At 44.1% G+C, this 14,711-nt stretch overlaps 1 protein-coding gene across 4 annotated transcripts in view; it reads left to right on the top strand.

Moving 5' to 3' along the window:
- Positions 1–14,711, top strand: part of CYRIB (CYFIP related Rac1 interactor B) — a 154,558-nt gene that overhangs the window by 29,361 nt on the left and 110,486 nt on the right. For 2 of the 4 annotated variants that reach the window (XM_079902278.1, XM_079902274.1), the window contains exon 2: positions 9,601–9,653. Coding sequence is in view for 1 of the 4 variants with exons in the window: in XM_079902279.1 (XP_079758405.1) it covers positions 9,601–9,657 (57 nt within the window). In the remaining 3 variants the exon portion in view is untranslated. Of the gene's footprint in view, positions 1–9,267; positions 9,658–14,711 lie in introns of those variants that run through there. The other 2 variants (XM_079902279.1, XM_079902275.1) reach the window with 2 other exon arrangements.

Consider the following 14,711-nt stretch of genomic DNA (forward strand, 5'->3'; position numbering starts at 1 on the left):
CGCATAGTCACCTGGGAGCTGTCTGCAAACACCGATTCCCAGTCTGGGGAACACTGTTTCTAAAAAGCTCCCCACGTGATTCTGATCCACAGCCTGCTTCTCCGGGGACCTGCTGCCCGTTCCTGCCGAGGGGATGGATTCCTTAGGGCTGGGGAGAGGTTCCAGCAACCAGATGCCTCAGGGGCTTCGCAACTGCACCTGGTTCCCAGCTCATTACTGTGTCCTGACCCTTTCGAGAGGCAGCAGGGGTGGCATTCCCCGTGGATGTGCAGGACGCGGGATGTCCCCAGTGTGCCCCGAACCCCTGGGCACCAGCGGCCGGCCTGGGGTGCACGTGAGCCCTCTGGGGCACCTGGGCTTCCTCTGGGCGCTGCTTCCTCCCTGCTCTGGGAAGAGCCTGGATCCCTACCCCTGGGACTGTGTAGGGCCACGCTCAGGTGACCTAGCACAGTATCTCCCGTACCCAGTGCCTGCTGCCCCAGTGGGACTCAGTGACAGCCAGCCACAGGCCTGGGACAGAAATCAAGCAGGACGGCCATGGCAGTTTAGAATCCGAATTTGAACCTGACAGGGATGTTGGAGATCTGGCCGATATGATGCTCTTGCACTCTTGGGTTCAGAATCAGATTTTTCTAGCATTTTTACATTGATTTGGTTTCTCTCCTAGAGAAATCCTATTTCTTGAAGTTCTACTTGGGGCCAGCCACTTTCTGAACATTGTGTCGTAGTAAATTTGCAAGGATTACAGAGGGAGAAACAAGATTCCCTAAGGAGTTGTGACACGTTTGCAAATGACTGAGTCAGGTTTCGAACCGAGGTCGGTCTGACTTCAAAGCTCATTTCTGTGCACAGAGATGTACTGTAGCTCCAATTATGTAAAATCAGAGCTGAGCTGTTCCGTACGGTGGCTGCTAGCCATATGGGGCTATTTAAATAGAAATTAATAAAAATTAAACATAATTAAAAACTCAGTTACAGTAGCCAGAGTTCAGCCGCTCTGTAGGCACATGGGTCTGGTGCTATGGTATTGGACAGTGTAGGTATAGAACATCTTCAGCACTGCAGAAAGTTCTATCAGATAGTGCTGAGCTAGAGTGACCGAATGGCACAGACAGGGCTCCGGGCCTGGCACGTATGGCCGAGGATGGTTAGAGGAGGGGACATGGTGAGCAGGCCGTCTCACCCTATTGGCATCCGCTGTTAGCGTCACCAGCTGTCCTGGTTTGCCTGAGACTGAGGGGTTTCCTGAGACTTGGGACTTGCTTTGCTAAAGCTGGAAAATTCCCAGGCAACCTGAGACGAGTCAGTTACTCTGTTCGCTGCACAGTGTCCCTGTAGATGTCACGCCTGTGCTCAGGTCCAGGACACAGAGTTGAGCAAAAAGTTGCTGCAAGTTCGGGGGGAAGCTAGCTGATGGAGTGGCGGCACCATTCAGGTAAAGTGGGAAGAGTGCTCTGAGAAAGGGGAGCACCAGGTACGGTGTACCCGGAAGCCTCTCTGAAGCGGGGTACACCCGAGCTGAGAGTGGACATCTGGGATGCAGTTAACCAGGTGAAGGAGTTTGGAAGTGTGCGGAAACTCAGTGATCAGCCCTGGGTAGTTAGGAGTTGGGAATCTTGGGAGACGGTTCTGACTCTGCTGTGATCCTGCTGTCTTCACCACAGGCATGTTTCTTTCCTTCCATGCTTCAGATTCTCTCACCTGTAAAACCAGGCAGTTAGACCAGATACCCGCAGTAATATTCTCTAGCTCCACCAATGTCACTTTTTCAGGTAAATTGTGATATGACTGAGTGTTTGATAATCGGTTCCCTTGTGTTTCAGAAACAACATCTTTACCTTGCTTCTCTGTTAATGAGCTTCTTTCCTTTTCTCCAGTTTGAAAAGGGTAGGGCTAGGGCTAGCCCACAGGATTGAGGTTTTCCTGAGAGGGTATTAAGTCTGGCTGTTCAATTCGCAAGAGGTCTTTTCCTTCCTTGTTCACCTTCTTTCTTTCTTTCTTTATTTTAATTGTTGAAGTACAGTTGGTTTACAATGTTGTGTTAATTTCTGCTGTACAGCAAAGTGACTCAGTTACACATATATATATATACATTCTTTTTCATATTCTTTTCCATTATAGTGTATCACAGGATATTGAATATAGTTCCCTGTGCTATACAGTAGGACCTTGTTTTTTATCCATTCTCTATATGAGTTTGCATCTGCTAACCCCAAAGTCCCAATCCATCACTCCCTCCCTCCCTCCCTCCCTCCCTCTTGGCAACCACAAGTCTGTTCTCTGTGTCTCCCTTCTTCACCTTCTTGTTAGATTTCTTAACTCAGTGGTGTGCTGAGCTGCAGCATAAAAAGAAAAAGAAAGACCATTTATTTTTATTTATTTTTAAAATATTTATTTATTTATTTTGTTGCACCGGGTCTTTGTTGCAGCAGGCGGGCTCCTTAGTGCGGCTCCAGGGCTCCTTAGTTGTGGAATGCGAACTCTTAGTTGCGGCATGCATGTGGGGATCTAGTTCCCTGACCAGGGATCGAACCCAGGCCCCCTGCATTGGGAGCATGGAGTCTTACCCATTGCGCCACCAGGGAAGTCCCCCAGGCCACTTATTAAAGTACACAGTAATAATTAATGTTATTAGTTTAAAGAAATGATTGATTAAAGCTTTAAAATATTTTGAACATTTACCAACATGTAAGCACTCTACTATGTAGTGTCTCCACTCCCCCTAAATGAGGGATTTTTTTTTTTTAAGGTTAAAGGCAAATTTATTACCCGGACATAGAGCTGCAAGTACTACAGCTTCAGTAAAAATATTGTAAAATATATAAGCAGTAGGTCATGATACTCTGGAAAGAAGTGTGAGAGATGTATACAGCTTCAGCTGAAATCAGCCTGTGCAAGGACAATGGTTAAGCATCATGTAGAAGCTATGTATTGGATTTTATCCTGCTTCAGAATTCGACCCTGAAAATGGTCCATCGTTCCAGGAGAGAAGGGATGTAGAGGGAAATGATAATAAACGTTATTGCTGAATATTATCTTTGAAAGAGAATAGCTCAGTACAATAGCAGTGTCTCCCCAAATCTCAGGCCCTGGATTTGGGAGAAAGGTGAGCTCCGGAGTCAGGTCAGAGTCCTTCCACTTAGAGGGTTGCCACCTCGGGGAAGAGAGTATGTGAGTAAAAGAAGCTCGAGTACATGCATACCTTGTTTTATTGTGCTTTGAAGATACTGCATTTTTTACAAGTAAAGATTTGTGGCAACCCTGTGTTGTCAGATAATACAAAGTGGCATAGGATTTAGTGTGGCATAAGTTTAGGTGATGGGCGTCGAGAGGGTGGGGTGATTGATGAAAGCTGCAGTAGTTATTTTAACATTGTTATCCACAACCATTTATCTCCTATGTGCTTATTTATTTTTATTTCCTAATTTCTGATTCTAAATATTTAGGGCTGCCCCTGTGACCCTATCCTTTGCGTTTCCTTGTCGCCCTTGGGTCAGAGTCACACTGTGTCACAGTAGCCAATCCACACTCTCCTTGGAGCCTGAGATCCTTGAAGATGGGAACTCTGTCCTCATGTCCATCTCTCTGGCACCTTTGGAGCTGCCTGGCATGTGGCAGTCAGTCATGACATTCTTATTGAGCAAACCAAGCTGTTACTAGCCAAAGGCCCATGTGTGGTCACTTTCGACTTTGTTGTTTTAGTTGTCAAGGCTGCTATAACAAAGTGCCACAGACTGGGACCTTATAAACAACAGACATTTATTTCTCACTGTTCTGGAGGCTGAAAGTCTGAGAGCCGGGCGCCAGCATGATCGGGTAAGGGCCCTCCACCCATGACAGAAGGAGTGAGGGAGCTGTCTGGTGTCGCCTTTATAAGGGCACTAATCCCATTCGTGAGGGTTCCACCCCCATGACCTCCCAAAGGCCCCACCTCCTAATACCATCACATTGAGGGCTTAGGATTCCAACACTGGAATTTTGGGGGGACATAAACATTCAGACCAATAGTGCTTGTTATTGACGTATAATATGCATGTAAAGAAGGGCACGTCATGATTATTTTTGCATGTGTGTTGATTTAAAACATGAAATGGCAGATGTTTGGAGATAGAAGGCAAAGAGAAGCAAAGGGTAGCGTGCTCAGGTGTGAGCTGTGGAAAGGTCTCCTGATAACAGTGTGAATCCTGAACCAAGCACAGCAGATCTTCCAGCCTAGCTGCTGAACGCCTCTTCTGCTTAGCGCAACCCGAGACAGATGCGGACTGGCGTAATTCATCTGAGCAGGGCAGCAAGAGGTTTGGAAATGTTCTAAATAAGACCTCCTCATCCTGATTAAGAAATTATATTCTTTTTTTTAAAACAGATTTTTGGTTTCTTAGTTAGAACTGAGGGGTAATGTGAACATATAGAAAAATCACCTTCCTAATTCAGGGTCAGGGAGGCAGTGGTAGGGAAAAGTCGGATTAAGAGACCACTTGGAGCTAATTGCAGTGTTAGCATTTTCAAGTGGCTATGGAAACTGCTGAGTGTTCACAAGTTACTTTTGCAGGGCCCCCTTGAATGTGCAAGATAAGCTAGCTACCTGTGCAATGATCACATTTAATATTTTTTTCACAAATTTATAGAAAGAATTGATGTGCTTAAAAGTCTCTTTTTATAAGTTTGTTAAAGATTGCCCGGGTAATTTTTTTACATTCTTGCTAAGTCCTCCAGATAGTATAAAATAAGTTTCAACTGAAGTTATAAGAATTATCATGAATTCTTATAAATAGCTAACATTTGTTGAGTATTTAGTATGTATTAGCCACTGTTCTGGGGGAAAGTTTTATTAAATAAGTGATTAAGAGTTGTTGGAAATACTACAGAGCTCCTGTAATTGAACAGGATTATGGGTATACGTTTCTAATTTTATTAACAAGGATAGATTCTAGCCAATCATGGCTAAGAAAAAACAGCATGTGATAAACAAGCCAATAAAATTACAAGATGAATTTACTGAGGAGAAGGAGTAATTATTTGAATTATTATTTTTTTGTTTAATTAACATTTATTAAGTGTCTTCTGGGTAACAGGCCCTGTTAGGTACTTTTACATCTGCTGTTTTATTTAATTACGATGCGTTTTTCACTTCCAGATAAGATTTCCCATGGGCTTCCTTTGTCTAATGAGTTATCCTAGGCCCGTGCTTCACTGTCCTGTTTGCACCATACAATCACCTGGGGATCTTTGGAAAACTATAGTGCTGGAGTTTCATCCTTAGAGAGTCTGTTTAATTGTGCAGGCTCGGGATCCAGCGGCAGTATTTTTAAAGGTTTTCCTCCCTCCCCTGTGGGCTCTGGTTGAGCCGGGGTGAGAACCACTATGCTAGGCTGTTTGAGATGTTACTTCACTGGCAGAAAAATATTGCCTTAAACTCTTCAGCAATAAGCAACTATTGCAAACTTCGGGAGTTTGCTGTGCCAGGTGGATATAAGTAAAACACCTGCTTTGCTTTGTCTGTTTCCTATTAACTGGGATATGGGAAGTGTCAGAATAATAATTAAATGAAGCAGGCTAGAAAATGTCACCCTCAGTGTCTCAGACCCAGAATTTCCAGGTGCACTTAATTTGTCACCTGGGTTTTGCTCGGGGGTGGTTTCAGAAACATCATGCCACTGACTTGCATACTAAGTTTTTTTTTTTTTTTAAGAAAAAAGTACTCTAAGGAACTTCTACACTAAAGGTAATTCCTTTAAATGAAATACATGTGTATGTACACAGTATAGATTTGTGAATAAAAACTTTAGGAGGACACAGGAATTATGAGGAATTCTGTTGATGGAGGGGTTATATAGGTCGAAATGGCCTCCTTAAAAATCGTGTTTGCTGTCACAGTAAAGCTAATGTCAAAACATTAAAAAAACAAGAGGGAACTAAGTGGTTTGGGGAGCTCAACTTTTCTTTAAAAATTCTTATAGCCTGAGATTACATAATAGAGATTTAACCTAAAAAATGATCCGTAATCCAAGAACATATTCAATCCCTAAAAACTTTTTTAGTCACCTTCATAAATAGATTTGTTTCAGTGGGAACTTTTAGTCCTGCCTAGAAAATCCCAGGAGTTGTGAAAGTGTGGTGTAATTGGCGGTCAGGTAAAGGAAAGATTCCGTTAGACCTGCCAACATTAAGCATTTTCCCCTAAAATAAGCAACGTTTCTGGTGGGTGTGACTAGATAGCCTTCCATTTAAGAAAGTTGTCCAAAAAAAAAAAAAAAAAAAACGAAAGAAAAAGAAAGAACGTTATCCCCCTTTTAAAAACATTATATTGCATTTGCTAAGAGACCTTGGGCAAGTCATATCATTCTTTCGGACCTGAGGTTCTTCATTGGTAAATAAGGGGGGCTGTTGGTTTTCCGATGGGGCTTTGCTGAGCACCTGGAGTGGCTTAGAGAGCCCTGGCAGAGGAGTTTTGAGCTGGTACCTCTCTGGGTCTCTGGGTTTCCCGCTCTGGCCTCAGACAGAGCTGCTGTCTGGGGCAGCTCTGGATGGGTGCTCATTTGCAGAGAGAGGAAATCCTTTCGTTCTGCATGTGTTTTTGATGACCTGCTGTAAGTCAGGAATAATACCAGGTGCTGGGGACACCAGGATATGACCAAAACAGAGTGGGAGCCCTCAGGTGGCTTGAAGTGTCCTGGAGCAGACAGACAGGGACACAGATAATTCCAGTGTTTCTTCAGCTAGGTCAGGGGCTGGGTGGGAGAAGGTTGGTCAAATAACTGTGTATGTGAGCCTTGGGTGTAGTTTTTTAGAAACAAATGACAAGTAGAGGACAGTTCCCTCCTTGAGTCACTGCCTAGTCACTCTCAAAGGGAAAAGAAAGAGGAAGGAGGAGGGCCCACGTGGGATGCTTGGGACTTCCCTCGTGCCCTGGAGTGGACTCAGGGACTTGGCTGTGCTGGTGAAAGGGCTGTTGGGAAAAGAGGACGAGCTGGGCTCTCAGAAGACCACAGAATTAGCCCTTAGGACTGGGAGGGCCCCTGGGAGGTCATCTAGTCCAGGCAAGTTACTCTGGCAAGCCCACCTGCCTACATATCCAGGTCTACATATCCTATGTCTCTCTCCCTACCTCTTGTGCTTGACCTTGTAAAACAGCAATTTGGTCTGTGGGCCTTTGCAAGTGCTGCCAGTTCTACTTGGATCCCCTTGGTTGGGCAAATTCAAACTTGTCTTTCAGTTCTCAGCTTAGATAACACCTCCTTGGGGAAGTCTTTCTTATACCCATCACTTTCCATCCCCTGCTGAATTAATTAAATACCCTTTCCTGTGATTGCCCAGCACCTGTACTCACCCCTGTTGTAATACTTTTTGTTACTCCATTGTAATTGCATGTCAGCCCGTAATTGCCCCCACTAATCGATGAGAGCCCTTTGTGGCTGGGATGGTTTAATTCCTGGAATTATTCCCATGGCCACATGCTTGGTACATCGTAGGTGCTCAGTAGATAGTTCTTGAATGAATGAGTGTCCTCACTTGATAGCAGCGGCTGCAGGAGCTCAGAGAGGTTCAGTGACTTGACCAAAGTCACACAGCTCTGGGAGACCGAGATGGGACTAGAGCCCATGCTATGAGTCTAAAAAGGAGACAAGATCAGATCCAGTTTCTGGAGTCATGGTCCTGGTTCTCTCTGCCCATATAGAGGAAGTGAAACAAAGTCACCCCTGTTTTGAGATGAACACTTTCCTTCTAGGGGAGACATACTCTATCTCCTGGGTTTGTCTCTAAGTGATGCAAAGACCAGCTTACTCTTCATGTTTAAAAGAACTCTTCATGTTCTTAAAATAAAACCAAACAAAGAGTTTTGGGGGCTTCCCTGGTGGCACAGTGGTTAAGAATCCGCCTGCCAATGCAGGGGACACGGGTTCCAGCCCTGGTCCGAGAAGATCCCACATGCCGTGGAGCAACTAAGCCCGTGCGCCACAACTACTGAACCTGTGCTCTAGAGCCCGTGAGCCACAAGTACTGAACCCACGTGCCACCCCCGCACATCTAGAGCCCGTGCTTCGCAACAAGAGAAGCCACTGCAATGAGAAGCCCGTGCACCGAAATGAAGAGTAGCCCCCGCTCACCGCAACCAGAGAAAAGCCCGTGTGCAGCAACAAAGACCCAATGCAGCCATAAAAATAAAATAAAGTAAAAATAGTTCCTTAAAAAAAAAAAAGTTTTGTGAGAGTGACTTAGTATGCTTTTTTCCAATTTCTGGGACTTTCAGCCAGGACCCTAAAATTTTTCCCAAGTAGACAGCTTGTCCTGTTTTCTGTTTTGTAAATCTGGTCAAAGAATCAGAAAGAAAGAAAAAAAAGTCCTTTATGTAGCTGCGAGACATAGCGAGTGGAGTCAGAACTGTCATCATGTCTCTGGGCATCTGTGTGCGCGTGTGTGTTGTGTGGTACGTGCACGCGCATACACGCAGAGTATGGAGCGTGTGCACACATCTGAGGTCTTAGCTTGTGAGTATGTTTAAATGGTTCTTAAATGAAATCCCCTTTTTTTTTGGCCACTGGGCAGTTTTGTGATTTTTCTTTAAGAGAGAATTTTAAACCACACTCAGGCAACAGCGGAAAGAAAACCTGTCCTGGTGAACAAGAGGATTGCTGGCCAAGTAGCAGGAGTGGTTGACGTGATCGGCTGATAATGTTCTCCCACGACACTTAGGAAGGGCCCCCAAACCTTTTGTGAATAAAGTGAGGCTGGTTAAGTGGCTTCCGGTAGTCTCGGCCCCCGGTGAAAAGCAAAGAGAAAACACCAAGGCAGCTGAAGATTTAATCAAAATTAAGGCCAGAAGAGGGCATTCTTCCAGGCAATAATAAGAGCGTCTAGACACTGCAGACCTTGCTCCTATCTTCACACTAAATGCTGGTGAATCGGTTCGAATGGGATATTGTTTAACTGTGGTTTTATGGAGACTCCCTTTGATTCATAAGTATTTGTCACTGTAAGAGATTTTGAGGGTGACAAGGATGGTGTAATATACATGTTTGTTTTCCTTTCTCTGCGGTGTAGAAATCTAAAGCAGGAAGCGATTCAGGGGTAGAATGACTAAGACCAGTTCAAACTCAAGTTGAGCTGAGTGTTTTGCTGAGACTAAGACTTGCTGAGGTACCCCAGGGTTCCAGCATCCTTTATCTTAGAATTCTGAGTCTGAAAGGACAGCCAGGCCCCACCTTCTATGTCCCTGGGACAATGCAGTCCAGCCAAACTGTGCCTTCGTCGGAGGAGTTTGATTTGGGTTTGCTCTTTACTTGCTGTGCAACCTTCAGCAAGTTACTTAACATCTCTGAATCTCCATTTCCTTTTTTTTTTTTTGAATCTTCATTTCTTTATTTGTAGTACACAAGACTATTTTGAACATTAAATGAGAAAAACGTTTGTGAAACATGCTCTGTAAACTATAATGGTCGGGAGAAATGTTATTTGGATTGAAATGCTATTGGATAGAAATGCTATACTGGGTTGTTATTCCTGGTACAGGAAAAAACAACAGTGGTTAGGATTTACTGGAGGCTTTCTTGTGTGCTGGAATCTTGTGACTTGCTTAATCCTTGCTATAACTCTGTTTTACAGGAGAAGAAACTGAGGCCTGGAGTTTGAGTAATTCGTTCAAGGTTACCAAGTTGGTAAGTAACAGAGCTGGATTTGACCACCCGGCTTCAGAACTAAGAGCTTCATTTGAATTACCTTAAGCTTCGCAACAGCCCTAGAAAGTTGAGGTTCAAAGAAGAGAAGTAACCTTGCCCAAGTTCATGCCACTGGTAACGAACGGGTCGTCTTAGTCTGTTCAAGCTGCTGTAACAGAGTACCACAGACTGGGTGGTATATATACAACAGAAATTTAATTCTCACAGTTCTGGAGGCTGGGAAATCCAAGATCAAGGTGCTGGCACATTCGGTGTCTGGTGAGGCCCACTTCCTGGTTCTTTGTGTTATAACTTCACATGGTGAAAGGGGCAAGAGAGCTTTCTGAGGTCTCTTTTATAAGGGTGCTAATCCCATGCATGAGGGCTGCATCCTCATGACCTAATTAATCACTTCCCAAAGGCCCCACCTCCAGATACCATCACATGGGGGGTTGGTTCCAACATATGAATATTGGCGGGGGGACACGGACACAAACAGTACACTGCAGGGGTCGATTCAGTATTCCCGTGCAGCAGTCTGGCTCGAGAATTACTGCTCTTAACCACTGTAAACTTGCTGCTCTTGTAAAGCCCCTCACGGAAAACCAGTTCTGTGAGCCTGGGTGCCCTCTACCCCCGAAAGGGCACTTCCCTTTTCTGCCCTTTCCCTACGCTTCCTGGTACCCTCACTCCCCTCCATTTGACTGTCCATCTCTGGAGAGGTTTAGCCATAGAACGAAGACAGAACTGGCAGAATGTTACCCAGCAGTCTCTCCTGCATGCCTTTAACTTTTATTGTAGTTGAGGTATGACTTACGGACTGCATAATGCACACCTTTTTTAAAAAATTTAATTTTATATTGGAGTATAGTTGATTAACAATGATGTGTTGGGAAGAGATATGGGAACATATGTATATGTATAACTGATTCACTTTGTTATACAGCAGAAACTAACACACCATTGTAAAGCAATTATACCCCAATAAAGATGTTAAAAAAAAAAAAAGAAAAAGAACATTAAAACCTTCAAATGGAAAAAAAAAACAATGATGTGTTAGTTACAGGTGTACAGCAGAATGATTCAGTCATACCCATAGAATGCACACATCTTAATCATATATCTTGATGAATTTTTAACATGTTACACTCATCGAGCCGCCACTCAGATCAGGATACATGGTATTCCCGTCACATAAGTTCCCTCATGCCCCTTTGCTGTTAGTACTGCCCCTGGAGATAGCCACTATTCTGACTTATAGAAGTCAGATCATGTCTGTCATAGCATAGGTTCCTGCTTCTATCCTATCCAGATCCATATATACTTGCTCCACAGAAACAAAATAGAGGGCTTCCCTGGTGACGCAGTAGTTAAGAATCTGCCTGCCAATGCGGGGACACAGGTTCAAGCCCTGGTCCTGGAAGATCCCACATGCTGCGGAGCAACTAAGCCCTTGCGGCATAGCTACTGAGTTTATGCTCTAGAGCCCGCGAGCCACAACTACTGAGCCCGCGTGCCTAGAGCCCATGCTCTGCAACAAGAGAAGCCACAGCAATGAGAAGCCCGCGCACTGCAACGAAGAGTAGCCCCCACTCGCTGCAACTAGAGAAAGCCTGCGCATAGCAATGAAGATCCAACACAGCCAAAAATAAAATAAATAAAACAAACAAACAAAAACAAAATAGAGGTAAAAATCACACTTTAAATAGCATGGGTGACCCTGTCTTTCCACCAAGCAGGCACGTCTCTTGGAGTGAGCTGAATGGGAGACACAGATCTGCTGTTCCTTCTGTTGGTCTTTGTTCCGATGGCTTTTTAGGGGGTGAGCATCTTGTGCTATCGGGTGTGTTTCTCATATTTATAGATTTTAATTATCATACAACGTGGGCCCCCAAATCCAAGCCGGCTATTTCTTCTTGTGCTCAACCTAAGAAACGCAATCCAGTGCTGAAGAAAAAACTGGCTGTGTTGCACTTAATGAGAGATGGTTTGTCCGTCTCCGTGATGAGCCTTTATTATGGGATTATCAAGAGGAATTCCGATGCCCTTCCACTTTCAATATTACAAGTAGACTTTAGAGGCTAACCCTTGAGTAAGAGGCAGTTGTAATGTGGACAGAACTCCAGCATGGGTAATTGGGTGTGTTGGACTTGGTGACCTGGAACACTTCTGGCAACATGGTGGACTGACTTGTGTGACTCCTTCCTGATAGGAACACAGAGTTGACTGAAATACAACAACTGTATCTAGGGGACCTCATCAGAAAGGGAAGTCTACAAGTGTCAAAAATGAAGAGAGATGTCTAAGCCAAATGGGTATGTGAGCTGAAAGCCTGACAGCTTATGGGGCTTCTGCACCCAGATGGAGGCTGTAGAGTCTGGGAGTTAAGGTTTTAAGACCACAGTGGGTCTAGAAATGAGCCCTGGGTCCAAAGTGGACTTGAGTGCCCAGGAGCGTTAAACATTACACGTCTTCATGAAAAGGGGCTAGAAAAACTCCACTGTCTGGAGAAACAGAGAGGAAGCTTGTTTTGAGTGGAAAAAAGTCACCAGCAAGAAATGAAAAACCTGGGGCTGTACCGTATGTGGTTGTGGAATCTATATTGTTATTGTCATGAGATATGAGAACTCCTCAAGCTGAGAAATTAACATAAAAACTGGCTGCCTACTGTGGGAATCCCTAACACAAACACAGAATCACTCCACGAGGATACTTCAACAACCCAGACCTAACAGGACTCCTACAGAAAGAACCCTGGGATGAGTTCACAATTAAATCATATGGACTTCTCAGGAAATGAATGACTTTGAGTTGAAAGCAATAGAACCATCTAAAAGAGACTATAAGATAGTGTACATATATATATATATTTTAAAGTATCATGTTTTCATTTTAACTATTATTATTATTATTTTTTTTAACTATTATTTTTTAAAATTTATTTATTTTTGGCTACGTTCGGTCTTCGTTGCTGAGCACAGCCTTTCTCTAGTTGTGGCGATGAGGCGCTACTCTTTGTTGTGGTGCACGGGCTTCTCATTTTGGTGGCTTCTCGTTGCAGAGCATGGGCTCTAGGTGCATGGGCTTCAGTAGTTGTGGCATGCAAGCTCAGTAGTTGTGGCTCGCGGGCTCTAGAGTGCAGGCTCAGTAGTTGTGGCACACGGGCTTAGTTGCTCTGTGGCATGTGGGATCTTCCCAGACCAGGGATCAAACCTGTGTCCCCTGCATTGGCAGGCAGATTCTTAACCACTGTGCCACCAGGGAAGTCCCAAGCCAGTATATTTTCAAATGATTAAAGACTAAAGGTGATTCAAAAATGTAATGAAAGACAGAAAAAGAATAGGTTGATTTGAAAAGCTGCCACATGGAAATGAAAAGTAGTCATTGAAATTAAAATCTAACAAAAGGGTTAGCTGACAGACTAGACATAGTGAAAGAGATAATTAGTGAACTGGAAGACAATAATAAAGTTTACGTTTGTTAAGTCCTTAATATGTGCCAGACACTGTTCTGTGTCCTTGCATTAACTCATTTAATCTTCAGAACAAAATTATAAGGAAGGCATTATCATTATCATCTGTATTTTATAGATGAAGAAACTAAAGTGTAGTAGTTCAAGCCACTTGCCCAAAGTCACAGAGCTGGTAATGATGGAGCTGGGATTTGACCCCCGGTTGCCTAGTGTAGCCTAGAGTCTGTGTTTGCAATTACTACACTGTAGAAAATCATCAAGAATAAGCACTAAGTGATAAAGAGATAGGAATATGGTAGAGAGGCATGGAGGAGAGAAGGAGAGGGTACTACTTAGGTCTCAGCACAGGGACTAGGGGAGAGGCATCATTAGAAGACAGAATAATTAGCTGTCCCTTCAGATCTCCTCCAGTCCTTAGGTTCCAAGAACTCGTGCCCCTGTTGAGGGCAGAAATATTCAAAGAAGGGTAGCAGAGCCTCAGTTTCCACGATAGTATGAATTGATGGGCTGATGTTTGACAAAGGTCTCTCTGGGGGAAAGAAAAGAAGCCCTGACTGTAGCATTTACCAATGTCTATGGTATAAATACTTCCACCACGACCAAGTTCAAGCTACCGACATAATGTCAGTGAACATGGCCTTGGGAAGAGATGTGCGTAGTTGGCTCTTTTGAGCCAGTCTGAGCCAGCTCAGCAAACCAGGGGGTCTGACGTTCATTCTTTTTTAAGCTCTGATCTCTGGGTTGTGCATCCAAGGGGCAGAATTTTCAGGAAGTAGTAGTATCATGTGTAATATCTCAGGGGCAGGAAGAGACAGTGGGACAAGAGTGGAGCTCTGCCCCCACTTTCTTCCCTTGAATTTAAGAAACAAGAAAACATTTTGTGAATGTGTGTGGAGAGACTGGTATCCTTATGACACTGTTGGTGAGAATGAAAGTGAGTCCAAGCTCTTTGAAGGCCATTCAGCACCATCTGCCAACATTTTAAGTGCAAGTACTCTTTGACCCCGCAATTCCACTTCAAGGGTTTTATCTTATAAATCTCATCTTTCCTGTAGTTACACATACGTGTGAAGATGTGTGTAATGTATGTTCATTGCAGCATTGTTTGAAATAGCAAGACCCTGGAAGCAACTGAAATAAATGTATGTCAGGAGAGGATTGATTGAAGGGATTATGGTATATCCTTACAGGAGAATACTGGGCCACTGTTTAAAATAGTAGGTCTTATATACCAAGAAGGAATCATCTCCAGGATGCATTCTTTTTTTTAATATATGTAAATTTATTTATTTTAATTTTGGCTGCGTTAGGTCTTCGTTGCTGTGCGTGGGCTTTCTCTAGTTGTAGCGAGCAGGGGCTACTCTTCCTTGTGGTGCGTGGGCTTCTCATTGTGGTGGCTTCTCTTGTTGCGGAGCATAGCTCTAGGTGCTCAGGCTCAGTAGTTGTGGCGTATGGGCTTAGTTGCTCCGCGGCATGTGGGATCTTCCCGGACCAGGGATTGAACCCGTGTCCCCTGCACTGGCAGACGGATTCTTAATCACAGCACCACCAGGGAAGTCCCCATTCTTTTTTTTTTTAATTGAGAT

The sequence above is a fragment of the Stenella coeruleoalba genome, assembly GCF_951394435.1.
Source record: "Stenella coeruleoalba genome assembly, chromosome: 17".
Taxonomy (NCBI): domain Eukaryota; kingdom Metazoa; phylum Chordata; class Mammalia; order Artiodactyla; family Delphinidae; genus Stenella; species Stenella coeruleoalba.